At 37.4% G+C, this 27,783-nt stretch overlaps 1 protein-coding gene across 2 annotated transcripts in view; it reads right to left on the bottom strand.

Annotated features, from left to right (window-relative positions):
- neurl4 (neuralized E3 ubiquitin protein ligase 4) overlaps positions 1–27,333 on the bottom strand; it is a 33,870-nt gene extending 6,537 nt beyond the window's left edge. Inside the window, exons 1-29 of one of the 2 annotated variants that reach the window (XM_079801042.1) lie at positions 27,167–27,333; positions 20,147–20,663; positions 17,409–17,474; positions 16,872–17,305; positions 16,193–16,304; positions 15,942–16,030; positions 15,786–15,858; positions 15,425–15,698; positions 15,129–15,310; positions 14,894–14,979; positions 12,894–13,056; positions 12,574–12,784; positions 12,400–12,476; positions 11,884–11,934; positions 9,238–9,316; positions 8,962–9,131; positions 8,093–8,221; positions 7,492–7,637; positions 6,664–6,882; positions 5,850–5,948; positions 5,608–5,760; positions 5,348–5,512; positions 4,853–5,011; positions 4,455–4,634; positions 3,400–3,493; positions 3,205–3,312; positions 2,894–3,038; positions 2,677–2,789; positions 2,403–2,562 (exon numbers count right to left, since the gene is read on the bottom strand). In XM_079801042.1, the coding sequence (XP_079657168.1) occupies positions 2,403–2,562; positions 2,677–2,789; positions 2,894–3,038; positions 3,205–3,312; positions 3,400–3,493; positions 4,455–4,634; positions 4,853–5,011; positions 5,348–5,512; positions 5,608–5,760; positions 5,850–5,948; positions 6,664–6,882; positions 7,492–7,637; positions 8,093–8,221; positions 8,962–9,131; positions 9,238–9,316; positions 11,884–11,934; positions 12,400–12,476; positions 12,574–12,784; positions 12,894–13,056; positions 14,894–14,979; positions 15,129–15,310; positions 15,425–15,698; positions 15,786–15,858; positions 15,942–16,030; positions 16,193–16,304; positions 16,872–17,305; positions 17,409–17,474; positions 20,147–20,663; positions 27,167–27,331 (4,619 nt within the window). In that variant the 5' untranslated portion in view covers positions 27,332–27,333. The remainder of the gene's footprint in view (positions 1–2,402; positions 2,563–2,676; positions 2,790–2,893; positions 3,039–3,204; positions 3,313–3,399; positions 3,494–4,454; positions 4,635–4,852; positions 5,012–5,347; positions 5,513–5,607; positions 5,761–5,849; positions 5,949–6,663; positions 6,883–7,491; positions 7,638–8,092; positions 8,222–8,961; positions 9,132–9,237; positions 9,317–11,883; positions 11,935–12,399; positions 12,477–12,573; positions 12,785–12,893; positions 13,057–14,893; positions 14,980–15,128; positions 15,311–15,424; positions 15,699–15,785; positions 15,859–15,941; positions 16,031–16,192; positions 16,305–16,871; positions 17,306–17,408; positions 17,475–20,146; positions 20,664–27,166) is intronic. The other variant, XM_079801043.1, reaches the window with a different exon arrangement.
- Between the last annotated feature and the right edge of the window lie 450 nt (positions 27,334–27,783).

The following is a 27,783-nucleotide window of genomic DNA, read 5'->3' as shown; positions in this document are numbered from 1 at the left end:
AAGGTTTAGCGGAAGAGCCGTGATTTCTGAAGACCAGGAAAAAGCCCTTCAACTTTCACAGGCTGAAATGGTTGACCAACAAATTGCCAAAGAGCCTTTAGTGTTTTTTAAGTGTTTAGTGTTTGGACAAAAGGAGTCTCAGAATTAATTGCATGTTTATGGAGATTTCATTTATTTTAGATTTAATTTAGATTTTATTGTACCTACTGTGCAATAACTTTCAACCTAGTTAAATATTCTCTTTGGTCTGATTGTGTATTTTTTTTAAAGCAAACCACAGCTAGTTTATGATGCCTTTGGGGAAGTACATTTATTAAAATTAAATAATTGTTGTGTGTTGTTTTGGGATTTGATTAATCTGAATCTGCTTTAATTATGCATTCCAGTGTAAAATTGTGTAATGTGTATTATGTACTATGAAAAAAGGTTAATTCTGAAATGCTTGAGTAAAATATACTTGATATTTTGTGTCCTATAAATAAATGTTCAAATGCTCAATCTTTGTTTTCATTTTTAGTGTTTTAAGCTTTATGTTCAATTGATCTAATATAATCTTTTAAGACAATATAAATAGCAAATTTTTACTTTAAAAATCCTTAACAAAACGCTGCAATGGGGTTATATATATATATATATATATATATATATATATATATATATATATATATATATATATATATATATATATATATATATATATATATATATATATATATATATATATATATATATATATATATATATATATATATATATTAACTTGCATTTTATATTATATATTATATTCAAAGTGTAGCTAATGTGTGTATTTTTATGATTTAACTATCTACTATTAATGAAAAGTGAGTATATCTATCTTTCTATATCTCTCTTCAATTAGAACGTATTAATAAAGTTAAAGTACTTAACATTATTAACATGGTTTTAAACTTGAGTTTGAAACGTTCCAAATGGAGCAATGTATGCGAAGATAAATCAGCTCCGCCCACTTCCGGCATGAGACCGTGGTGTGGCGCTGTTGTCCTCAGACTGTTGTGAGTGACGTATATGGGTTCTGCGGTTCTGCAGTTAGACCTATCTCGTTTTGTCCGACAAAGCAGTCAGAAGAGTTAGTAGGTTAACGTTGGTGGACTTGAATTTGGAAAAACGGTGTGTACTGGCATCTTTCCGCGGTTGAAACAACATTTCTTTTAGTGTTCATTAATGTTTATTTTGTGCTTATCAATTAACTACAAGGAAGAGATAATCGGTTCACGAGCAGCTTTCAGGCGCTACAGCGATCACGACACATTAAAGAGTCACAAAACGGTATTTATTGTTTAAATTTCTTTTTAAAAAATGACAATTTCAAAGTTGATACTTTGTTTCATATCAAAAGTAACTTGCTCTGTCCTGTCTGTTGGCTTGTTGTCATATCAAAAGAAACTTGCTCTGTCCTGTCTGTTGGCTTTCTGTCATATCGAAAGTAACTTGCTCTGTCCTGTCTGTTGGCTTGTTGTCATATCAAAAGTAACTTGCTCTGTCCTGTCTGTTGGCTTTCTGTCATATCGAAAGTAACTTGCTCTGTCCTGTCTGTTGGCTTTCTGTCATATCGAAAGTAACTTGCTCTGTCCTGTCTGTTGGCTTGTTGTCAGTGTCCTCTTTGCTCCGCAATGTATTTTCTCTACGTGAGGACGTGTGTGTGGTGTGAGAGCGCCATGGCTTGTCGGACATAGCAACAGTACCTTTGCTACCTTTACCTACTCTTTTTTTACCTTTGATGCATGTTAACCTGTTGTAGGAGACCTCCAAAACAAAATTAGGAGCCTTTAAAATAGCATAATAGGGCCACTTATTATTAGGGGCACTTATAACTTTTCTATCCATTACGTACCCCTTTGTAAAGAGTCTGTGGGGTTAAGTTGGGTGGGAGAGGGAGTAGAGGGGGATGTTGAATTGATATGTTTTCATGCTCTCATTCTGGCTTGTTTATTGTTAAAAAAAGAGAAAGAAAACAACGTCTTCTCGACATGTTGACAACACAAACCAAACTCTTCCAGGCCTTAGCTACAACTACAGTGTTTGAGGGTGGGTCAAAGTAGACGTTGTTTGTGAGCAGCCAATGAACATCCTAGGCTGGCATTATGCAAATTTGTTACAAACCTCGGTAAGTTCGAGCAGAAATGTAAGACTGGAATTACGGACAACTCGTTTCAGGCAGTTCAGAGTCGGTTCTTTCTTCCATTTATCATGCACTTTGATCTTTGAAACTTTGCAGAACTTTTACATTCACCAACAGCTATATGACACTACATGAAATGTAATAGGTGAAAATGCATAATATGGACACTTTAAAATTACATTTCTAGACAATCGTGTTGATTGTCTGTTCTTTTTCTCTAGAAGCGCTGCTGATGACTTACTGCACTTTGGGGGCAAATGCCTCCAGGCCAGAGTAGCGCATTGTTGGAGAAAGCTGCACACGGGGAATCTCTCGCTCTGGTGCGCTGTTCTCTTCGGGCTCCCCATAGCTGCCGTGACCCTCCGTCTTCACCGGGGAGGAAGAGAAAATGGAGGACGATTCTGCTCAGGGGAAAACGGAGAAGCTCAGCTGTGCAAAAATATTCTAATTCACACTTTCATGCATTTCATTATCAGATCAACAAAAACAAAGCGTTTTGCATAGCGGTTACTAACCTGACAAGAGTTGGTTGTGGTCCAGGATGCGTCTAAGGGAGCCGACATTAGTGCCATGGTACGCAATATGCCATTTTTTGAAGGCATTGGAGACTTCACAGTGGGTCTTGATCCTGTTAAAATACAGACGAGAGCTCTTTGTAGGCAATTAATACTAAATAATTTGCACATTATCAGATGGGTCTGATATTAACTGAATTAAATGAAAGTAACTGACTGGAGTGCAAAGCGGCACCAGCCGAATGGCAGAGCGTAGTCTCTGGGAGGCTCCCCTCGCTTGTAATAGGCTTCATCACCTCTTAATTTGTGACAGGACTCACAGTAGCACAGGTTGTACTTAGCATCCTCATTAAAGTAACCATCTGAAAAAGAAGACGAGGCGGGATATGGAGAGAGCAAGACTTTCAGTAAATATACCATCAGCAACCATCAGAAAAGTGCTGCCAAAATTGCAAGTAAGCAGGTCCACATTCAATCTGCGCCCACAGAGTTTTATTGTTATGTGTGTGAGGTGTAATGCAGTCGTACCAGGCAGTGTGAGCAGGTCTTTGAATCTAGAGCATAGCGCCTGATACTCGCACGTCTTATTGGGGTTGACTTCAGGAGGAGGCGTCCAACAGACACTCTCCTTGATACCTGCCACAAACAGACAGCACACATTTATGGGTAAAACAGAGTGACAACAAACGTCACTGTAAGACATGAGGTAAAAATTTCACGCACCATCCACCATATCAGCCTTCTCCATGTCGCCCTGACAACGCAGGTCTTCTCGTTCCCCGCCAACCACCGGCACGTGATTCGTCACTATAGTCACCTACGAATACAACGACAACAGGAGACAATCACTTCTTGTGCATCCAAACAAAGTTTTCATAAGGAGCCTATTATGGAGGGGGAAAAAAAATTTATATATATATATTTTTTTTTTTTACACAACATATTAACATAATATCTCGTATAACCAGCTATTATTGTAATATATTGTAATTGTATATAATAACAAACTGTTATTAATAATAAATGTTTAATAAAACAAAATGTTTAACAAAACTTTTATATAAATATATATAAAATATCCTGAAATCTTTTTTTTTTATTACTCAAATTACTTATTTTTGCGATGGCGTCTTGGACAATGTTGGCAGGGCAGATAAAAATATTGAATATTATTAGTGCTGTCAAATCGATTAATCACATCTAACATGTAGTTTGTAAATAAATAAATAAATATATATATATATATTTACTAACTTTTATGTTATATATGATTAATCGATTTGACAGCACTAAATATTATATAAATAATCAATAATAATAATAATAATAATGACAAAATATTTAATAAAAAATATATATTTTCTGACACTTACAAAAATGTTGGTAAAACAAATACTTTTTTAACTTTTTTGTGATGGGACTGTGAAAATGTTGGCAGGGCAAGTAAAAAACATGAAATATCATATAAATAGCTAATAATAATAATAATAATATCTCAATGTTTCATTAAAAAATATTTTTTAAATATTATATTTACCAAATAATTATTCAAATTAGAGTTTTTTTTTGTGATGGGGCCTGTGAAAATGTTGTCAATCTATTAAATCAATCAATCAATCAATCAATCAATAAAAATTAAGAAAAAAAATTCTAAAACACATGACTCAAAATCAATTTTTGTGGTGCAGCATGTGAAAACTTTGGCTGGGGAAATAAAACAAGAAAGCTTTTTCTGGAGGCCTAATTACTAACAGAATATTATAGTTATTGGTTCTGACCTGTTCACACTGGCCGTAAAGGTCAATGAGCGGGTAACAGGGACTCGGGATGTCCTGTGCTGCTACGCCCTGATCCATGCCATTAACAAACAGATGGAGACAACCACTGCTGTCCACCAACAGCCCCAAAACGGTCCCTTCAGGACAGGTGTCGAGGTTAGGACCATAGTTCTCACAAATCTGAGGAAATAAGAGGGAGAATGAGCTTAGGAACGATACCAATAGTGTAAAGAAATAAAAAGGGAAATTGGACATTAAGCACACAAAAATTTTAATGAAAATGAAAAACATAAAAATAAGAGGAATGAAATGAAACAAGAAAAAGCACAGAAACAAAATAAGGATGTAAAGATCAAGGAAAGGAGGATAAAAGAAAAATACAAGGGATGTGACATCACCTTCAATGAGTTGTGGAAAACAGAGTCTCGTTGCAGCAGCCAGACTGAGCGTTTAAGGCAGCAAGCTGTGGAAGGAAAGTTGAGACGGTCTGGCGAATGACCAATCACACCCAGGGACAGGGAGGACGTCCATGATGGATTCAAACGGTCTATCTGAAACTGAGGAAGTGATGGAGAAATAATTAGCATCATCCGAATTTTGGGTTATTGCATTAAAAAACTCTGGATGGAAACTCCAAGATGTGCCCAAATTCTAAAAATGTTCATAAAAACACATACGCTCAATTGAAGCGGATCATTTTTTTATCCGTTAAGGAGCCATGCGCATAAACGACGATGGAAACACATTCATTTACTGACTAAATCCCTCAATGCGCAACAAAAAACTCATATGACTTTGTCTCAACAGAGGATGTGATTGGATAACTGGACTAAACAGCGGACTAATTTCACTGCAAACATCTCAAATAAAGATTTCCAAACACGCTCACACACCTGGAAGAGCTGCTGGCGGGGCAAAGCTTGCGCTGTGACCAAAAGTCCCTGGTTGTAGCTGGACACCCGGGCAGCAGTCAGGTTCTGATTGGACAGCTGGATATTTTTTCCATGATTCTCTAAAAACGTCATAACCGTGGGAGCCAGTGAAGGCTCATTCTCACACTGAGTTGGAGAAGGAAAAAAAATAATAATAATTAAGTGAGAGATTAAAATACAACTGATAAATCTTCAAAATACGATGCTTTGAGACAGCACACCTCTCTGACAGGAGTGCTGTCCTCCTCCCCCTCACTGCAGCTGTCGGACGAGAGCGAGGGCGCTTTCACACTTTCCGAATCCTCAACTAGCGTGGAGCTGACAATGGACACGGCCGTCACCTTTCCATACAGGTCCAAAACAGCATATACGTTCTGAAACAAGCAGTAAAAATGTGTGTGAGCAGACCGTACAACTGAAAAAGTCACGTTTACAACTAATAGATATAGAAAGATACTGGTACCTTCGCCACTGCAGTTGCTGCTGGTCCCATGTCTTCTCCATCAATGAGAATGTGCATGGTATCGTCACTGCATCTCTTCACCCCGACACGATTTCCCACCTATATAACGATAAAGTAGGGATGTGTAAGAGAAAGTCATTATTCACAAATTCACTGAAAACATCCACCCCTTGTGTTGATTTATTAAATATTTTGTGCAAATTGCAATATATTTTCAGCTACCAATTAGAGTGTCGTACTTTTAGCTCTGATGAACACTTTAATTTTGCACAATTCAGCATATTATTCACATCATTTAGTATGATTGTATACGCTGTTTTCCTCATGGGGACCAAAAAATGTCCCCACAAGGACAGGGATTTTGAATATTGCCATCATTGTGGGGACATTTTGTCCCCATAACATAGGTTTACCAGGACACGCACACACAAAAGATAAATTCAGCTTTGTCATCACTGCAATAAACCATATTTGAAAATGTGTTAAAATAGAAAAGTTTTTTGAAGATTTAATTTGTAATAATTCACAACACTGCTTTTTATACTGTATTTTTTGATCAATAAATGCAGCCTTGGTGAGGATAAGAGACTTTTTTCAAAAACATTTAAAAAAATCTTATAAACCCAAATCCCCAAAATCCAGCAGATTCTATCTGGGCCTTTTTATGGGTAACAAATACTTTTTAAGGTTCACACAGAGAACGAAAACTATAAAGATAACTATATATTAGGACTTCCCTATCTCATAGAATGATAATAATTATTAAAACATTATAATAATCATTCTTGGCAAGCATGGGCCTTTAATCTCTTACCGTGAGCCGATCTAGAGAGCAGCCGTAGTTCTGTCTCTGCAGCACTCCGTTGCGTCTGACCTCGGAGCCGGCGAGGACCCAGGTGACCTTTGACCTGAGCTGGGTAAGCGAAGGCGAGAGGCCGCTGAGAGAGCAGGATGGTAGGTCAGGGGGCTGCAGGGTGGTCAAACCCACATGAAGAGAACCGGACCATCTGTCATCTACCTTGTTGATTTTCACCTGGAAGAATATCATGATCCATATATGAATAAGACAATCACTAAATACAAAATTTTACAATCAGGTCCCATTGTAAACATTTGTTAGCACATTATTTAACACAAACTAACAATGAAAAATACATGAACGATTCATTTTTCAGTGCCCTTGTTACACGTTACATGTAGTTACTATAACTACAAATTATGTATAATTACATGCAACTAACCCTAATTCCTTACTCTGTCCTAACTCTACACATGTACATGTTAATTAATGTTATTCAGTACTTAATTGTATTAATTATTTATTACACTTTAACAAAGGCACCTTAAAATAAAGTGTAACCAAAATAATTCTAAAGCATTTAATTTCAAACATTTACTAATATATTACTTGTATCCATTAATATTATTTAATGGACCCAAGCAGACATGAACTAACAATGAAACGTTCACACATTTTTATTAATAAACTTTTATATATATATAAATATTAAGATTAATAAATATTGCTCATTGTTAGTAGCATAAATGAACGGTAACTAATGGTAACTAATTTATTGTAAAGTGTTACCATATTTTTTTGTTCGTTTTTCAGCTGTAAATTAAAGCATGTTACACATCTTACCTCAAACAGCTCATCCGTTTTGAGCTCCTTTGCGCTAAAGACGATTCCATGAGCATATCCCCCGACCCTCAGTGCTTGGCAACCATCTCCTAATAACACCACGTTCTTACCATGTTTGCTGTGCAGACGATGAGCAACCCCTGCCACTAGAGGGTGACAAAGATACAAAAGTGTACCAAATCATATAGTCCTGTATTGGTTTCAAACACCTGACATGATTTTTAAATGGGTAGATCACCCCAAAAATGTCAATTGTCATCATTTATTCACCCTCAAGTTCCAAACCTGTATGAATTTCTTCTGTTGATATTTTTAAGATATAATGTCTGTAACCAAACAGTTGATGACTTTGACTTCCATAGTATATTATTTCCATATTGTCCGTTTGGTTACAGACATTCTTCGAAAATATATTTTGTGTTCAGCAGAAGTAAGAAACTCATACATGTTTGGTACAACTTGAAGGTGAGTAAATGATGACAGAATTTTCATTTTTTGGGTGAACTATCCCTTTAAGACCAGATCTAATTTTAAAATGGTTTCTCAGATCTTAATAAATTACTACAGCCTCACAAGTGAATATAAAGTGAAAATACAATACCTGGGGAGTGTATGGGAAAGCTCTTCTCTGTGATGTTACTAGTGCACAGACTGTTATCCAGTGGGCCGGAAGAACTTGTAATGGACACTTGCACACACTGACCATAAAGATCAATCACAGCATACACTTCTAAAAAAAGACAGAAGGAAAGAAAGACAAGAAGGAGGAAAGAAAATGTTACGAAGATCTGTAATAATATGAAGTCACTGACAATAGCTATGTTTCCATCCAAAGTTGTGAATTTAACTTGTGTGCAAAATTGGAATATTGCATGGAACATTTTTCAGAATAAAGCAGCGTTTCCATCCCGTGTTTAAGAGAACAAAATTATCACTTTCTGGGAAATTGGTGCAAAATATTTGTAATAAAAATGTAAGTTGCTGCAATCGCCATTGTTGCTCTTTTTTACTACATCACAAATTACTTGTGCCTCAGACCGCACAGACTAAACGCAGTAAAAACTCTGTCATGTTATCTGGCATTCAGAGCCGGATGTGTGGTGTTTGGAAAATCAATCGTGCGAGACAGTTCTGGGAGGTCATTATACCCAACCATTTTGATGACAGACTTTAGCTCAGGCATTTCAGAATGATCAAACCAACATTTGAGATGTTAAAATTAGTCCACTGTTTAGTCCAGTTGTCCAATCATGTCCTCTGAGGCAAAAGTCACATTTTTTGTTGCGCATCGAGGGATTTATTCAGTAAATGTTTCAATCGTAGTTTATGCCCTTGTCTTCACATAAGCTGAATTGAGCGCATACATTTTTATGCGCATCTTGGCATTTCCATCCAGCATTTTTTAATGTGATAACCCAAAATGGAAACATAGCTAGTTACACAAAGTTTACCTAGTTACACGAAAATTACCTGATGGCAGCCCGGTACAAGCTACACCCTGGTCAAGCCCATTGATGAAGTAATGCAGGTCTCCAGAAGCTGTACGCATCATCCCAATCCTGGAGCCCGTGGTCAGAGAGTCCAAGTCACAGCCGTAGTTATTCCTCATAGTATTCCCATCCTGCATGATCGCTGTGCCGCTACAGAAGAGAAAGAGCAAAGATAGATGTAAGGTATCAGTCTGACAAAAAAGACAATGATTTTTATGCACTGTATAATTTTGAAATCCATTAAACAACTGCTGACCTCAACATCCATGTGTCATAGTCAATGTCAGTCATTGTATTAGGGAACTCCAGTTCCTCTGGCCTGATCGCTGTAACTCCTACACACAATACAAAAATTAACAACAGGTTCTTATTCAGATCCAGGTTACATTTTTTGGTTATAATAACGTTTCAGAAAACAGTATTTTTCTACCGATACAGACGGAACACTAAACGAAACGACTCAGTGGTATTTCTTTACTGAATCAGTAGTATTTCTTTAATAAATCTGTGGTATTTCTTTAATGAATCAGTGGCATTTCTTTAAAGGAACACTCCACTTTTTAAAAAAATAGGCAAATTTTCCAACTCCCCTAGAGTTAAACAGTTGAGTTTTACCATTTTTTAATCCATTCAGCCGATCTCAGGGTCCGGCGGTAGCACTTTTAGCATAGCTTAGCATAGATCATTGAATCTGATTAGGCCGTTAGCATCTCGCTCAAAAATGACCAAAGAGTTTCAATATTTTTCCTATTTAAAACCTGACTCTTCTGTAGTTACATCGTGTACTAAGATCGACGGAAAATGAAAAGTGGTGATTTTCTAGACCGATATGGCTACCGATATGAACTATACTCTCATTCCTGCGTAATGATCAAGAGCTTTGAGCCATAGCATGAGTGCAGTGGCGCAATGATATTACACAGCACCTGAAAATAGGCTAACTTCCGTCAACATAACCAACGTGACAACCTGCTTACACAGGGAGCGCTGGGGACTATTTTCAGGCACTGTGTAATATCATTGCACCGCTGCACACATGATACGGCTCAAAGCTCTTGATTATTACGCAGGAATGAGAGTATAGTTACTATCCACATCGGCCTAGAAAATCACAACTTTTAATTTTCCGTCGGTCTTAGTACACGATGTACCTACAGAAGAGTCAAGTTTTAAAAAGGAAAAATATTGAGTCTTTGGTCATTTTTGAGCGAGATGCTAACGGTCTAATCAGATTCAATGATTTATGCTAAGCTATGCTAAAAGTGCAACCGCCAGACCCTAAGATCGGCTGAATGGATTCGAAAACAGTAAAACTCAACTGTTTAACTCTAGGGGAGTTGGAAAATGAGCCTATTTTTAAAAAAGTGGAGTGTTCCTTTAATGAATCAGTGGTATTTCTCAAAGGGATAGTTAACTCAAAAATGAAAATTCTGAAACCTGTATGAGTTTCTTTCTTCTGTTGAAAATAAAAAGATATTTTGAAGAATGTTTGTAAGCAGACAGTTGATGGTAGCCATTGACTTCCATAGTAGGAAAACAATTATATTGAAGTCAATGGCTACAGTTAACTGTCTGCTTACCAACATTCTTCAAAATATCTTCTTTTTAGTTTAACAGAAGAAAGAAACTCAAAGTTTTGGAACAAAATATGGCTGAGTAAATTTTTTTGGGTGAAAAATCCCTTCAAGTGAATCAGAGGTATTTCCTTAGTGAATCAGTAGTACTTCTTTAGTGAAGGGCTCAAGCACCCACAGAAAAACACAAGATATTCTCTATTTTATCCAATCAAAAAAACTGATTGAGAATCGGGAACCTGTCTGATTTGTGGATCTCACATCGGGTCCCGACGGGTCGTAAATACACACAGTTTTGCCGTTATATCTAGCATATAGCTATATTTATTTTTTTAACGTGATAACCCAAACAACATGACAACCTGACACAAAAGCTTAAGTTCTATTCTCACAATGATAAATCGCAATTTATGTAGCTATATCAGCGAGAGAGCGACTCGTGACAATACTCATGGAAAGAAGTGTCAAAACAGTAATTAACCTTAACTTGTAGCTTAATAGTTTCAATTTACGTGCTGCCACACAACCTACACATCCGAGCATAAACGCTCCTGATACATTTTGTCATTAAAGTGTCTACTACTACTGTTAATTTTAACAGAAAAAGCAAGCATACTGCATGCAGGACTTGGCATGGCAGAAAGCGTGCAGAGCGCTCCCTTTATAATCACTAAAAATCTGTCACTCTTATTTACATAATGTCACTTTGTTTGTTATAATGAAAGGATTAGTGAGCGTGCAGAACTCAGAATGCACTCACTGCTCAAAACGCCAGAGTTTTTGTTCAATGCTAACTTAAACACCTCTGATTGGCCATTGAGTTCAAGAAATCAACAGATATGTTTGTGATTGGCTACATTTCTCAATTCTGCAAAAGACGTAAATAAAAAAAAGTTGATGCTTTCTAGAGAGCAAACACAGGGCCTGACACCTGGTCACTTAATGCGTTTTCTCTGACCGGATAGCTATCCGATTGTGAAAAGACCAGGTGTAAATGCATTCCGAAACGCTTTCGAGACGGATTTCAATCTTATCACTAAAACCACTTTAGAAGGTGGATTGAGACGCATTCCAGTGTAAATGCATCTGGATGTAAAAATTTTACCCGTGCCAAAACGTAAAAAAAAAAAAAAAACACGTGAGAGCGTGTTACAGGCTATATGACATGTTACTATAGCCAGATATGACAGCGCTACTGCAGCTACGCATCGCAGAGCATCTCTTCAGCAAGCCGACGCGGAAACTGCCGCAAATAAAACTGAAAGCAATTCACAGACGCTCAACACACAATCATCTTTATTAAAAGTAGTGAGACTTAATGATCTTACCAGTACTGATGCTGCTCCTTCTCCTATTGTGGTCTTTGATCTTGAAATTAGCTGATGATAAATGAAATGCAGCTCATATCTGTTGTTTTCGTTGATGTGAATTTGCATACAGCGCAGGAATTGATGATCGGATTTATATTCGTTTTGCGGTGACACATTACGTCGCCAAGTCTAAATGGAACCATTTTAACAAATCAGATCAGTAAAAAACGCATGAAGTGACCAGGTGTAAACAGGCCTCACAGTCTCAGACACGCACTGGATCGTTTGCCAAATGTGTTTCGCCAATATGCTATTTTTATGGCGAAAACTGATCCTGGACCAGCAGTTAAAAGCAATCAGAAGCAGCAGCAGGCAGTGGTTTGAGTGAGAAAATTCCACACTAGTCTCAAGTCCGCGGCCAGGGGAAGGCTAACCCACCGGCAGAAACATAAATCGGTGGCTATGATCAGTGGTATTTCTTTAGTAAATTATTGGTGTTTCTTTAGTGCATCAGGGTGTTTTATAACAGCTCACCTGCTTCTATTGAGCCAGACCAGCGATCCACCATTTTCTGAATCACAATTTCAAAGAGCTCTCCATCCCGAAGGAACCTGTTCATAAAACATAAAATATTCATTCAATCGATGTCTGATCCATTAGAATGAACCAGCATAATCTAAGAGCACTTAAAAGAGTTCCAAAAGTAACCTGTTTGAAATGACGATGGCATCATTAAACTCGCTGCGGCAGTTCTGCCTAAGTGCTGTTCGGCCACCGTTAGTGATGACTGCGTTTGTGCCGTGGAGCTGATGAAAGCGCAGGTCGTTGGCAGCTGTAGCCCCCGAGACTGAACATGGGCTACCAGGAGACATGGCAGTAGGGCCCTCAGAACTGTCATCAGGCAAGGGAGGGAGATCAGCTAAAAGAGAGAGAGAGTGGGAGATATTTAACTAAAGGTCTGTAGACACCTGAGTACTTCAGGGTGTCTACCATCTTTCCATTTTCTACTCCATCCTTGTTGCTCTCACCCATATCATCCATGATGGTGGCCTGGGCAGCCTGTCCATACAGGTCCACCACTGCATACACGCTGGTCGGAACATTCCAGGCCGCGGGGCCTTGAGCCACTCCGTTCACAAAGAAATGCAAACTCCCATCCTCCTTTCGGACAACTCCCACTGTATCTCCAGCCTGTAAAAATTCACATGAGGCACGTGAATATAAAATCCTCTAGAGCAGCGGTTCTCAAACTTTTTATACCAAGTTCCACTTCAGAAAATATTTGGCTCTCCAAGTACCACCATAATGACCAACATTAAAATACAGTAGCGTAGTAGGCCTATTCTAACTATCCAGCTACAGCTCTGCACAGTTCAAAAACGAGGCAGTTTATTCCTGAAAGGAATATTTATTGTTGTCAGCCACTTTAATATTGAACATTAACACTGCACTGTGCTTACATAGAGGTAAATGAAAAATTGAGTTATAATGAATTTAATAAATAATGATTAAATTAAAATATGTTGTACCTAAAAGATAAATAGAAATTGTACTATACTTAAATGTAAAAAAAAAAAATACTCAAGTAAACATTTAAATTAGAATGTATTGTGTTTTAACATTAATTTATATTTAATTTAGTGATTCCTCTGCGTACCACTAAAGGGATCCTGAGTACCACTAATGGTACTCGTACCACACTTTGAGAACCACTGCTCTAGAGCAGCTAAACTAAGATAAGTTCACAAGAATATATACTTATAATTGTTATGGCCGGCATTAAAGTCTCAAAACGATTCATGGTTAAGTTCTTCGGTCGCCTCTCAATATTTCCACCAAACAAAATGACACACTCAGCAGACAGTAATTAGTTTTTGCTTATCCATGTGCACAAAATAGACACTGACATAGTCACAATTGTTTCTATTCGGGCTGATTAGACAGCATATTGATTTGGAACAACATAAGAATGAGTAATTATTAGGGGTGTAACGGTACACGTATTCGTACCGAACCGTTTCGGTACAGGGCTTTCGGTTCGGTGCACGCGTGTCCCACACGAACATATTGAGTATTCAGTCCATTTTATCACGAAATTCAAACGATAAATGTCGTTTTGACGCTCTTTAATGTGGCGTGACTGATCACAGTTCAAACAGCCACGCAACGCGCGCGTGAACGTGATCATCCGTGAACACGATCGATCATGAATGAACATGAATGAACATCTGAAGGCATGTGGAGGATACATTACAACTTACTGTCACATATCACATATGGTGTAATCGCTCTATCAGTGTTTCAACCGCGGAAAGACCTCAGTATAACTGCTTGTAAACTAAACAATGTCACGCAGCATCACATTTACCTCAGGCAGTCATTGTGTCCACAGAATTTTATTCACTAGAGAAATCAACTCTTTCACTAAATATATGCACTATATTAGCCTATATATTCATTATATTCTACTAAACCTGTTAGTGATGTCTTGATTATTTCATGTATGTTTAAATAAACCTGTCATGAAAATGACAGACACGGTGTATAAATGATTATATTTCAACAACGAAATGGAGAAAAAACTATTTTATAATTAGATTTAGAAGTTATTGCAAAAACTGCCTTATGTGAAGTTTACATGTTTGCGTACTATGTTATTTGATTGTTGATTATTATACCTAAAAATAAATAGCAACTGAATTTAGGCTAATAGTTTGGGCTCTGTTGTTAACCTTTAATATTAATGTGCAAGTAAGGGCTCCCTATACAGTTTACAGCAATATCTTCAATAAACTTTTAGTTATAATTTAATTCATTTAAGGACAGACACTTTTTTTTCAGTAAACCAATAAAAATAAATAAAAAGCCATTTTGTAAAACTGCTGTACCGAACCGTGACTTCAAAACCGAGGTACGTACCGAACCGTCAGTTTTGTGTACCGTTACACCCCTAGTAATTATACATTTTAAACGAACTTTCTTAAAAAGAATGAAAACAGAAGTAAAAAGATTGAGCTGGGTTACTCACTTTTAAACGGTCCAAGTTGTGCCCGTATTCATCAAGAATTGTAGTTCCATTGTGCATGACACCATTTCCTGTCATCATCCAGGTTCCTGTAGGGATAACATTAAATTAGTTATCTGCCAACACTCATGAATTTAGCATTTAATGCTACAGGTAAGGTGGCCTTGACTCATAGGCACTTTATTCAGTCAGCTGAGCTTTCAATTGTGACCTGTGGGTAACTATGGCAGTATCTTACCTGAGCGCAGGTTGGTCATGGTTGATGGAAGCTGAAGATAAGTGGGGTTATGAGTCGTCACACCGATTTCTATAGAGCCTGCCCATTTGTCCACCATTTTGTCAATGCGCACCTGGAAAACCTCATTGGAGTGCAACGGACGGTTGCTAAGCACAACGCCGTGGTTGAAGTCATCTGTCGCACTGCGCCAGAGATCAACATTTCATTGAAGTGCCCCCACAATGCAGTGCCCTTGTTAATTCATTAAGTAGAGATCAGTTAATTAAAATAGTAATTTGGGGATTAAATGAACTCACTGAGGCCGTAAAGCTGTGCGGCCATCACTGATGATTGCGGCCTTCTGCCCACAGTTTGAATGAAAAAGCAAGCGGTCCGGGATATCAGGCTCAGGAGTCAATGAGAGAGCAGGCCGAGGTCGGCCCACGTCAGGTGACAGCGCCCTCATGATGGCATTGTTGCGGCGTAAACGGTCACTATGGTTATGGTTGTGGACAATGGTGACCTTAACTGCCATGCCATAGAGATCCACCACTCCATACACTACGCCAGGTGTCTGATTGGCTGCAACTCCTATAACATCAGTTTGCAAAAGTATTTTAGAAAATTCTGAACTAAGTGTGAATCTCTTATTGCTGAGATTTGAAGTGCCACTCTCACCTTGATCAATGCCATTAATATAAAAGTGCAGAGCTCCACTGGCTTTCCTCATCAGTCCTATGTGATCTCCCTCCTTTAAAAGACAACAACATCTTGAGTATTAGATTGCATGAGATAAACATAACATAAGATTCACAGATCCAGCAGCCAACTTACCTGGAGTTCATCCAGGCTGAATTCACAGTATTCCCGACGAGTCCCCTTCCCATTGGTTAAAATCCCACAACCACTCATCATGATTGTGCCTTAAAGACAACAAGAACGTGATGATAAATGTGATTTAGTTATTTCAGCGAGCTGTCGGACACATTAGCTTCCTCCACACGATGCATCGCGAATACAAATGTACCTGCTATGTACATTGAAATAGTTGTGTGAGAAATGTTTATTGATCATAAAGAGTGTACCTGAGCGTAAATTGGTCATTGTTGCAGGGTAGTCAAGATTATTTGGGTTGTGTGTTGTCACTCCAATCTCAATGGAACCAGACCATTTATCCACCAGTTTGTCAATGCGAATCTGAAATAAACAAGTGTAGCAATATAATGTCTGAAGGATCATTGATTTGTAAATAAATAATTGATACATATTTCTACAACTTGCCTCGAAAGTATAGTGAATGAAAATTGAAAAATATGAAAATTGCAGAAAATGGTGATAAAAGACTATTCTAACTTTTTGTACTTTAAATAATAATTTTGTAATTAATTTAATTTAATTTAAATATAAATAATACATTTAAACGCTATTTCAATAGTCAATTTTAAAGTAAAAAACATATTTACTTTTTATTTTTAAATACTTTGGACCCGATTTACGAAACATTGCACATTAGCATCTGGTTTAAGATGTTTTTTCGCGGTAATGAATGGCGCAAACACTGACAATTGAATGTGTAAACCTTTCCTTTGTTTAAGGCTAGATGCTTAGATATTATATGAAGTAAAAATGTGACGCTTTCTCAGGACTTTTTACACTTCTGCATATAACTATATACATCGTTTTTTGCACAGATCCTCCTAAAATATCACAACTAACACCCGTCTAATTAAGGCTGTCATCACATTTAGAATGTAAGGCTCATACCTCAAACATTTCATTGTGTCTGAGTGGCCGATTGGTCATGACGACTCCATTATTGAACTCATCCAGCGGCCTCCTTCTTTCCGCTGTCTTATTATTGTTGCTTAGTTTGATCAGCGTGCCACACTTCTCATGGAACAGCAGTGCATCATTGGTCGTCATGCCGCCAGCGGCCACCCCAAGCCCCGCTGCCCCACCAGAGCTTCCCGCTGGGCTGCTATTGCTGCTACTGCCTCCGCCTGTCCCTCCGCCACCAATACCACTATCACTTCCTGTTCCTGTACCTCTTCCTCCACCGTTACTTCCTGTGCCACCCCTCGAGGAGTCAGAGCAACCTCCTCCTCCCACCCCCAAGTCCTCTCCACCCTCATCCTCCGAACGATACAGAGAGACAATGGCATTGTTGAATACATCAAATAACTGATGCTCAGTCAAAACTGTAAGGAGAACAGGAAAAAAGAGCAAAAGATAGAGTGAACCAACATGACATGGCAGAATAACAACGATTACTAACTGAGGCTGGTTTTAGAAGTGACGTACCACTATCAGGTTCAAAGTTGTTTGGAAATTTGTCCGGCCGACTGTGCGTCCTGGACACCTCAGGCACTGAAGAGAAAAGAAAACAGTTCATTGCAATTGGGCCAATGACATATCCAAGTGCCTGTGATAAAGAAATGGAAAAATCTTTTAAAAAAGTAAATATTCATGTGCCAGAAATGTACTCTTTTTATTCATGTTGGTTTTAAGAAAAAATTTATATGAATGACCCTAAATATGTCATGTGGTGTATAGCTGTAACCATCATGTAATAACATGTTCCTTTCAACTTGAATACATGCTAATGTACACACCTGAATAATTTAAATATCCACTACGATCAAAAGTTTAGAATAATTACTATTATTAGTGTATTATGGCAGCAAGTTTTCATCACTGATAATAAGAAATGTTTCTTGAGCACAAAATCAGCATATTAGAACGATTTCTGAAGGATCATGTGACACTGAAGACTAGAGTAATGGCTGACAGGCTGAGTATATTGGAGAAACTTTGACCAGTATGTATTTTTCAAATATCATGCATGTATTAATAAATATCATATGAAGAAGTTTTTGGGGAATCATAATGCATATTTCTGCATGTTCCAAAGCACCATGTGGGCAAAAGTTTTTCAAATATTAAAGGAACACGCTGACTTTATGTCTCATTTACCATATCCCCCAGAGTCAGATAAGTCCATACATACCATTCTCATCTCCGTGCGTGCCATAACTCTGTCTGACGCACCCACCGCTAGCCTAGCTTAGCACAAAGACTGGAGGTAAAGGGCTCCAGCTAGCCTACTGCTCAATAAGTGACAAAAAAACACCTACATTTTCCTATTTACATGTTTTGATGTGTATAGTTATATCGTGGACTAAGACCGATGGAAAATTATAAGTTGCAATTTTCTAGACCGATATGACTAGGTACTATTCTCTCATTCCTGCGTAATAATCAAGGAACTTTGCTGCCGTACTATGGGTGCAACAGGCGCAATAATATAACACAGCGCCTGAAAATAGTCCCAGCACGCTCTCTGTGCAAGCAGGTTGTTGTCACGTTGGTTATGTTGACGTGAGTTAGCCTATTTTCAGGCGCTGCATAATATAATTGCGCCTGCTGCACCCATGGTACGGCGGCAAAGTTCCTTGATTATTACGCAGGAATGAGAGCATAGTTCCTAGCCATATCGGTCTAGAAAATCGCAACTTTTAATTTTCCGTCGGTCTTAGTACACAATGTAACTATTAGGGATGCAACAATACAGTTAGTCCACGGTTCAATACATACCTCGGTTTTTACCCACGGTTTTCGGTTCGGTTCTGATGGCTTGTCACATACATTTTTTGTCATTCTATTCTTAGGCGACAGGAACCACAAGAGTTTAAAGAGAAAAAAGACTATTTTTTTTATTGCAATACTCTTTCTTTATTTTACTTAAAAGAATTGAAAAACCTTACTTAAACTTAAAACTTTACTTAAAAAAACTCTTGTACACATTCCTAGTGTATTGTATAATATAAAATAAATATATATAAATATTTACACTGGCAGCTCAGAGCTGTACAGCAGCATTTAAGTATGAAATTGAATGAATAAATGTAAAAATAAAACACTACATAGACTTCACTATAAAATATACATTGATTCTTAGCTACTGTATTAGTTTTTCAGTCAAGAGCAGCGAGTGATTTTCTCTGTCTTTTGTTGTTGTATTAACATTAAAGGGATATTTCACTCAAAACTGAAAATTATGTCATCGAGAAATGAATACAGGTTTGAAACAATATTAGAGTGAGTAAATAATTACATAATTTTATGGGTGAACTGTCCCTTTAAGGACCGCGTGTTCACTGGCTGCGCTGCTGTCAGTTTGACCTCTACACATCTAATATACAGACACGATTGCGATTTTACTTTCACTTTAGACATAACCGACTGTGTTTATGTTAACCTTGTGTGTATTTGACAGTATTAACGCAGTAAGACGACTACTTAGTTCAGTATTCACGTGTTTGACAGGCTTTTAGTGCGCGTGCTCTGAAAAGCGCATGTTAAAACCGTGCACGCGAATGAAACCGGCAAGGCTTTAAAACGCATTCAAATAATGAACTTTCGTGATTGTGAATAACTATAGTGTGAGTATAACTCTACCACTAACGTGTGATGTGAATGTATGTCGTGTTGTTCAGTATTGGGATGGAGGCAAATTATAGAATTTGTAGAAAAATAATTAATTAAATGCGAAACCGAAAAAAACGCAATTCACAAGCGCGTATTGAACCGTGAATGCCGTACCGAACGGTTCAATATTATATTGAGAATTGTGGCATCCCTAGTAACTATACACATCACAACATGTAAATAGGAAAATGTTGGTGTTATTTTGTCACTTATTGAGCAGTAGGCTAGCTGGAGCCGTTTACCTCCAGTCTTTGTGCTAAGCTAGGCTAGCGGTGGGTGCATCAGACAGAGTTATGGCACGCACGGAGATGAGAATGGTATGTATGAACTTATCTGACTCTGGGGGATACGGTGAATAAGCTTAAGTCCCAAAAAGTCGGCACGTTCCTTTAATAAGCAAGTTTTGTTAAAAAATTGTTTTACTTAATTACCAAATTACTTAAGGTTTCCTTGTCAAGGATTTTTTATTAAATAATAGATACAATATTACATTATTATTGACCCAACTACTTATGAAGACCTCTCATCTATACTATGTGGTCTAGTTTTACCTTCCTCTGATGATCCATTCATCACGGCTGTTGTAGCACCAGCTGCAGACAGCACGACAGATCCAGCCCTATCATCGTGGCTACGGCAAGCATCTGTCATTATGGACACCGCTTGCATCGACACCATCTCATCCTCCACCTCTTCATTCTCATCCCCGTCCATTTCAGGTGGGGGTTCGCAGCTTACCACAGTCACTTGGGTACACTTCCCATAGAGGTCCACCACGGCCCACAAACGTGAAGGAAGTCCACTGGCCGCTGTGCCGCAGTCCTGCCCGTTCACCCACAGGTGAAGCTCTCCTTTTCCATTCCGCTGGATCCCCACACGGTCCCCTTCCCCCAGCTGGTCCAGGTCGCGACCGTACTCCTCCAGGACTGAGCGGCCGTCTTTCAGCACAGAACAGCCAGACACGATCCACGAGCCCCCTTTCAGTCCTGTGGCACTGCTGGGAAATTCCAGACCGGCTGGGTCCAGCGCAGTCACCCCGATCTCTATAGAACCGCTCCAAGAGTTAACCTGGACCAAAGCGAAAAGAAATGGGAGTTAGTTAGCTCATTGGCTTCTCCCTTTATAAATTATCTCAGATGTCTCAGAACCATGGTACAGTGTTTTGTGCATGCGATCATCTTATGTTGAGCCTTGGTGCTCATATGACTGGCACAAGTTCAAGCCAGGCCTGCAACATATTATGATCCTATGATCCCCTGCCCTTCCTCAATAACTTCCTGTGAATTGACAAAATCAGTGAACACAAAAATAGCCTAGATAAATAATTTTATTTATACATAATAATTATATTAATAATGCCTATTCAGTTTGTTCATGAACAAGGTATCCTAGTTTTGTTGTGACGTCACGTGAGCAGCTTATGTTTTTATAAAACACTGGCTTCAAAATTCACGTTTGAGTTGTTATTAATGTTGTAGCACAAGACGTGAAAGTTGCTGCCTGTATGCGGATGCTCATTGTCATTATATACCGCTTGTTAGCTTCACATCCACCTTGAGATAGTTTAAATTAGACTGCAATATCATCTTACAAGTTTCATAATAATGAAAATGTATTTGATGTTCTCTCTGCTCTCAAATTCTCTCAGTATTGATTCAAACATTTGAATCATTAAATCAGCATATTACATTTCAAAAACTTTTGAATGGAAGTGTATTAATATAAATGTCCCCTTACATCAAGCTTTTTTTAAATCAGGAAAATTGTTTTTTATATATATATATATATATATATATATATATATATATATATATATATATATATATATATATATATATATATATATATATATATATATATATATATATATATATATGTAAATGTAAATGTAAAAAAACAAGAATAATCAATTCAAGAAGAATCATGTTTACAGTAATCCACTATTGAAGTATATGTGACTCATATTTCTGTTCAAAAAATTATATTAATGCTTCTGTTCAAAATTGTGTTAACGGGGCTATAAAAGCTGTCTAAATCATCCTTTTAGTAGTGGGAATACGGTTTGAGACAGACAATGTATTTCCTGTGTGTGGAGTTAGCTTCAAAAGAAAAGTACTTTGTGGATGGTTACTTCCTTTTCTGGTATCCTATCGCACATATTGTACGAAAGTTACAGGGTTTATAAGCATTACATTAATCAATACAGGAAAGTCGTCTGGCTACTGGCTAAAGGCTAGAGCTGCACGATTCTGGATAATGTGAGAATCACAATTTTAAAATAGAGATCACTATTCTTCCACGATCCTGAACAGACAACTAAACAAAACAACATGTGATTTACTATGGTTCTGACAAAATGTTAATTGCCACAGTCTATTTAAAATGTTTAATGATTCTGAATGATTTTTTTATTTGTTTTTTAAATAGGTTTGAATGAATTACTCAATGATTCCCTCATAAATATTTCACTTGTTTCCTTACTGGAGGGATCAGCGTTTTTTGAACAAACCTCTTGAATGAATGATTCAATGACAAATACATTTTTAACAGTTACTTGTTGCCACCTGTGGTGTACATTATTTTAAGCACCATGTTACTTTTAAAAGGTGATTTACTCGCTTTTGTAGACATCATTGTATATATCTGGAATATATTTATCCCAGTTCTTCTGTGATAATATGAATATTTGTAACACATTGATAACGATACTATGATGTTGAAAAGACTTTGTGAACAGAGCGTGACAGACTGAGAAGGGATGCGCTGCAAACAATGAACATTCAAGCATGAAAGCCTATTCTAGCAGACTCAAAAACAAAATCAAGACTTTGTAAAAGGGCATAATATGGCCTCTGTCACAAAGAACGAGGTGAAATTATTTTTGTCGGTAATTAACATGATGCCACAGATGCTGTTAATAAAAGAACATGCCATTAAACAAATTTCCATCTCACACTGTTCAGTGAAATGTCTCTAGATTTTGCATCATCACTGAATTCCTCAAATGTATTTATGTTTATGGTATGTAGGTTGTCAGTGGAGCAGGGCGTTGTGTATCTGGGTTAAGGCAGGCTGAGAAGACGGACAGGCGGCACTGAATGTGATAAACGCATTTCTCTAATCTGGTTACATAAGTGACCAGTAATCTACTTCATTGTCATTTTCCCTTCTGTCTAGAAGTGAGGAAACAGAAATAGTGAAAACATACAGGAAGCAGGAATAATAATTAAGGCACAATTTTACGAATAATATTGTTTTGTTGTGCACTTCCTTTATCAAGCCTCAATTTCTAGCTAATAGCCACATAAACTGAAAGTCAATTTATAAATTAGACTCAAGACTATCATTGAATTGTTTAGAAAGCATTTAAAATGATCAAATCAGTCTAAAACAACCTCTTCTAAATCCATTTTTCGAACAAGCACTTTAGGAGCTGACTGGAAGAAATCACAGTTCAAAAACATGAATAAATATATAGCAGTGGTCTATAAATGCTAAACGTTTCTAGATAACAACAATAAAGTCTATGATTGCAGTACCATGATTTGACTAATCATAAGATTTATTGGGTCTCATTCACTAGGAATTGCATGGACTATTTCGTTTTTGTAAGCACAGGAAAACTACTCACAATAAATTACAACACCTGTTATTCACATCTTTGTTCTTATTTTTAATAACAAAGATAAAATAACAAAAAAACGTTATTGCGATTATTGATATAGGCATTATTAATAAATACATTGGAGGAAATGATGTAATGTGATGCATTGAGAATCGTTTTATAATCGAATCATTACCCTCTGAATCGCAATCGATCTGTGAGGAATGTGAAGATTCACCCCTCTAATAATATATACTGCGATGTTCCATAAAGAAATTAATAATTCCATAAACAAAAATGAATGTTTGCACTTTGCACACATATGTTGTGATTGTGAATTAGGTGTTGTAATTTATTGTGAGTAGTTTTCCTGTGCTTACAAAAACGAAATAGTCCATGCAATTCCTAGTGAATGAGATCATACATAAACTTGCATTTAATAAAAAGAGAAAAGGCTGTGTTTCATGTCATTTAATTTTATTACAGTGATAATCATATGCACACTTGTCTGAACCAGATATTAATATATGATTAATATAAACCATATGATTTTCTCCTCATTGTTGTCACTACTAGAGCAAGCTCCTGATTGGTTAAATCACAGAATGTCTATTCTTAACATGCATTGACTTAACATGTAAATCACTTGCGCCAAACGCTTCATTCGCGTCCAGTGTGAACGCACCATAAGAGTCTAGACCTACTAGCCTAAGTACCTAAATACTCGCCAAGACAGATATTGTATCTGTGTATACTGACTGTTTAAACGAAATACACGGATAAAGAGAACTGAATCCGGGATCGCATGCTGTCTGCCTGTGCGTTCACACCAGACGCGACTTGCACAAATAAATCGCGCATAGTTGGACTCTTGAACATTTCGAGTTTCGCGCGTGACATTCGCTTCACAACAGACGTGAATTTGCTTCAATGGAAGGGGCTTCTGCTAGGCAGCTCCAGTCTCATTTTGAAATGGCTGACATGGATCGTTTTAAAATACGGCGAATAAGCTCAATTTACCGGTTTTAGCTAGCTTGTAGTCTCTCTCTTTAGAATGACTATTCGAATCTTTTCATTAACTTAACAAGTAAATCACTCACGCTTAACGCTTCATTTGCGTCTGGTGTGAACGTACCATGAGAGAGACGTCTTTCTGTGCACGCGCTTCGTGTGAGTCAGTCAAAGAGAGTACGAAACCGAAACATCAGACACAAATGCTTTGCTTCTGAAGGACATATGCAGTTTTTTTATTAATATAATAAGAGTACTTTATTTACAATAAAACAGAAAGGGTGGGAATCTTTTGGTATTCCAATCAAATTGCATACTATGGAAGTCAATGGGTGCCGTCAACTGTCTGGGGTACCAACATTCTTTAAAATATCTTCTTTTGTGTTCAACAGGAGAAAGAAATTCATACAGACATGAGGGTGAATAAATTATGACATTTTCATTTTTGGGTGACTATCCCTTTAAGTCCTTTTTCACGGCGTATTGTGATTAACAACACTCTAACTAACATGTCAATAACTTTAAGTAGTAATTCCAAGCTATAGAAGTGTACAATTGTGATTTTTGACATTTGTGAATCGATGCAAATCGGTAGAAGATAGAATCGCAATTCAAATGTGAATACATTTTTCCCCCACCCCTATAAAACAGTACCATAAAATGTACAATAGGCCTATTTAATGAAATTTGCTTTTATGCATCAATGCAGAATAGTTCACATCAGCATTGCAATGCATCGTAAAAACAATTATATTCAACAGCTCTATTTATTATAAATGATTTATCCATGCACATCATTTTTTTTAAATGTGCCCTCATAATGTAATCATATTAACGTCCCCTCCCTCTTAATATGACATCTCTTCTCTAATGGTGTGGGGTTTTTTTCTGCACAAAAGGAGGGACAATCTGTCGCTCACATGAGATCACAGAAATAGCAAACCACAAAGATGCAATGATCCAATCAATTCCTGAATCTCCCGATGGACAAGAATGAGAAGCCATTTTACTCGGATATCACAATAGGGAACAAAAGACTATCGCAACTTCTGTTTCATGTAGACTTTACCATCATTTTAATGTTAATGAATTTGGAGTATTCTAAATGGACAACAGTCAGCGGTCAAGTGCCTTTTTTCTCACTCTCTGCAAACATATGATATGACGCTCTCTGCACTCTTTCCTGCCAGCAAGGTCCTCTACAATGCCAAGTGTGCATCCTCAAAACAGTTCTAACTTCAACACAATAAACAGCTTTATACAGACCCAGGTTACAGACCTCTCATTAGCCAGCTGTACATAAATGCATATCTGCGCTGTTTTTCTTACTTTTTCAATGTACATGATGAAATAGATTTAAGATTAATTATATCTAGGTAAAAAATGTCACCTTAAGGTTATAAGGCCACCCTGAGCATTTGATTTTTGTGTATAGTTTTAGTTTTGCTTACATTTTTCCTACATTTAGAATAAGGCTATTAGTGAATCATGATTTGTACGTACATGCTTAGAGAATGTGTTTAAGTATAGGCTAAAGTTACTTATTTTCTCAGAAAACGTTCTGGAATGCTTGACATCTGTTCACTATTACATGACAAATGTCATTTCCAGGATTTGAATATATAGCACCATTCTTCTCTGGTGGTCTTCAATGCTAATTTTAAATGAGATAGAAATATATATCTTACCTCAGATGAAATCATAATTAGTTGCCTTTACAGTTTGCATCTACATTAATTCCTATGACCTTGAATAGTTTAATCAAATCACCCTTGGTTTTATTTCATTCACTATTAAAACAAACATAGCTTCTTTAAGACACTTATACACTGCAAAAACGCAAATGGAAGTGACAGTGGTAGTGTGAGACGTCCTGCTGTAAAGCCAAGGTAGTACATGAGCAGACAGCAAGGTCATGCTTAATGAAAAATCCATTGACACTACAGACTACTAACATGAACTAAATTCTGCTCAACCGTCTATTGAAATGCATTAAGTAAAAAAAGCTTTAAAAATCGTGTTCACATGAATCAGCTGACTGTCCATCAGCCTTCAAAGGTATGAAACGATACTGAGAGAATTTGAGAGCAGAGAACAAACATCAAATAAACCTAATTTTGAATGTAAACTTGTAAGATGATATTACACTCAAATGGGAATTTCAAAGCCAATGTTTTAAAAAAAGAAATCAGAAGCTGCTAACATGTCACAACAAAATTGAGATACCTTGTTCATGAACAAAAAAAAACCCATTATTATTACATAATTATTACGTATAAATAATATGCATTATGTATCTAGGGTGTTACCATTGTTGTCACTAATTTTGTCTCACAAAATAGAGAAAAAATATAAATATTTTATTATAATTTGTAGGGAAGATGAGTTTGATTCTTAAATAATCTTTGTATACTTTGTAAATAAAATTGTGTAAAATATTTAATACTAAATTCATGGAGCCTGGGACAGATATTTTGTGCGGCCCCCTTCTCCCCTAGTCCCAATGAGTAGGGCCCTTTCTTGTCACAGGGCCTGTTCTTCTCTGTCATCATGCACTGCTTGTTTTGGTCATCTCACTGTTTTTAACGAATCACCAAAGTGATTCAGTGATTCACTCATTATACGGGAAAAGACAGTCACTTGGTGTAACCTGCGAAACGGGTCACTGAACAAATCAGTGAACGAATTTGAAAGAATTCAAATGAATCGATTCACTGGAATTCGAACATCAACAGCACTTTGACAAACCATGACAGATCACTGCAAACCTGCGGCACACGCACGTCCTGACACACACCTAAACACCGCACATGACCTATGAATAAGCTCTGACAGACCCTCATGCTTAAGTAATGCACCACTGCAGACGATCTGACACACAAGCACACCCTTTTCTCGATCTCTCTTTCCCTATCTCTCTCTATCTCTCTCTCTCTGGTGGGACATGCTTGTTTACCTTCTTGTCGATGCGGACAGTGAAGACATCGCGGTCCCTCAGCGGCTCCCGACTGAGGACCAGGCCGTGATTGAATTCCTGTACCGGCTGATTCCGTTGAGCGGTTCTATTAGAGTTAGACAAACCGATCAGTTTTCCGCTGCGCGGATGCAGCTCAGCCGCCATCTTCGCACGGGCGGCGCGGTGCACGACACCAAGCGTCGTTTTGCGACAGTAGAGTGCGGCTTGTGGGCAGTTCGCGTTTGGTTATAGGTATACAGTATTTGTTGGCATATCAGTGGCATTGCATTGGTATTTCAGTGTTTTACACACAGAACACGATTTTTAGACGGGCCAGCAAAAATTAATACTGATTTTTAATTTAAATTAGAATACAGAAAGCGAGCAAGTGCTGATAAAACTGGATAAATGTGGTGGAGGTAGGTTAAATGACAAATACATTATCAAACGCCACAGGTCACATGTATCACAAATTACTTTAACATTAGTGGTAAATTAAACAACACGCTCCCTCGAAGAACTATATTAACGTTATATTATATAACGATATCTATTATATTATATTGACGTTAACAACTTAATCAATGGCTAGGCCTATTATTGGGAATTGTTTAAAG

Source organism: Gobio gobio (assembly GCF_949357685.1).
Source record: "Gobio gobio genome assembly, chromosome: 20".
In the NCBI taxonomy this organism is placed as follows: Eukaryota; Metazoa; Chordata; class Actinopteri; order Cypriniformes; family Gobionidae; genus Gobio; species Gobio gobio.
This window is presented reverse-complemented; position numbering and strand designations above follow the sequence as displayed.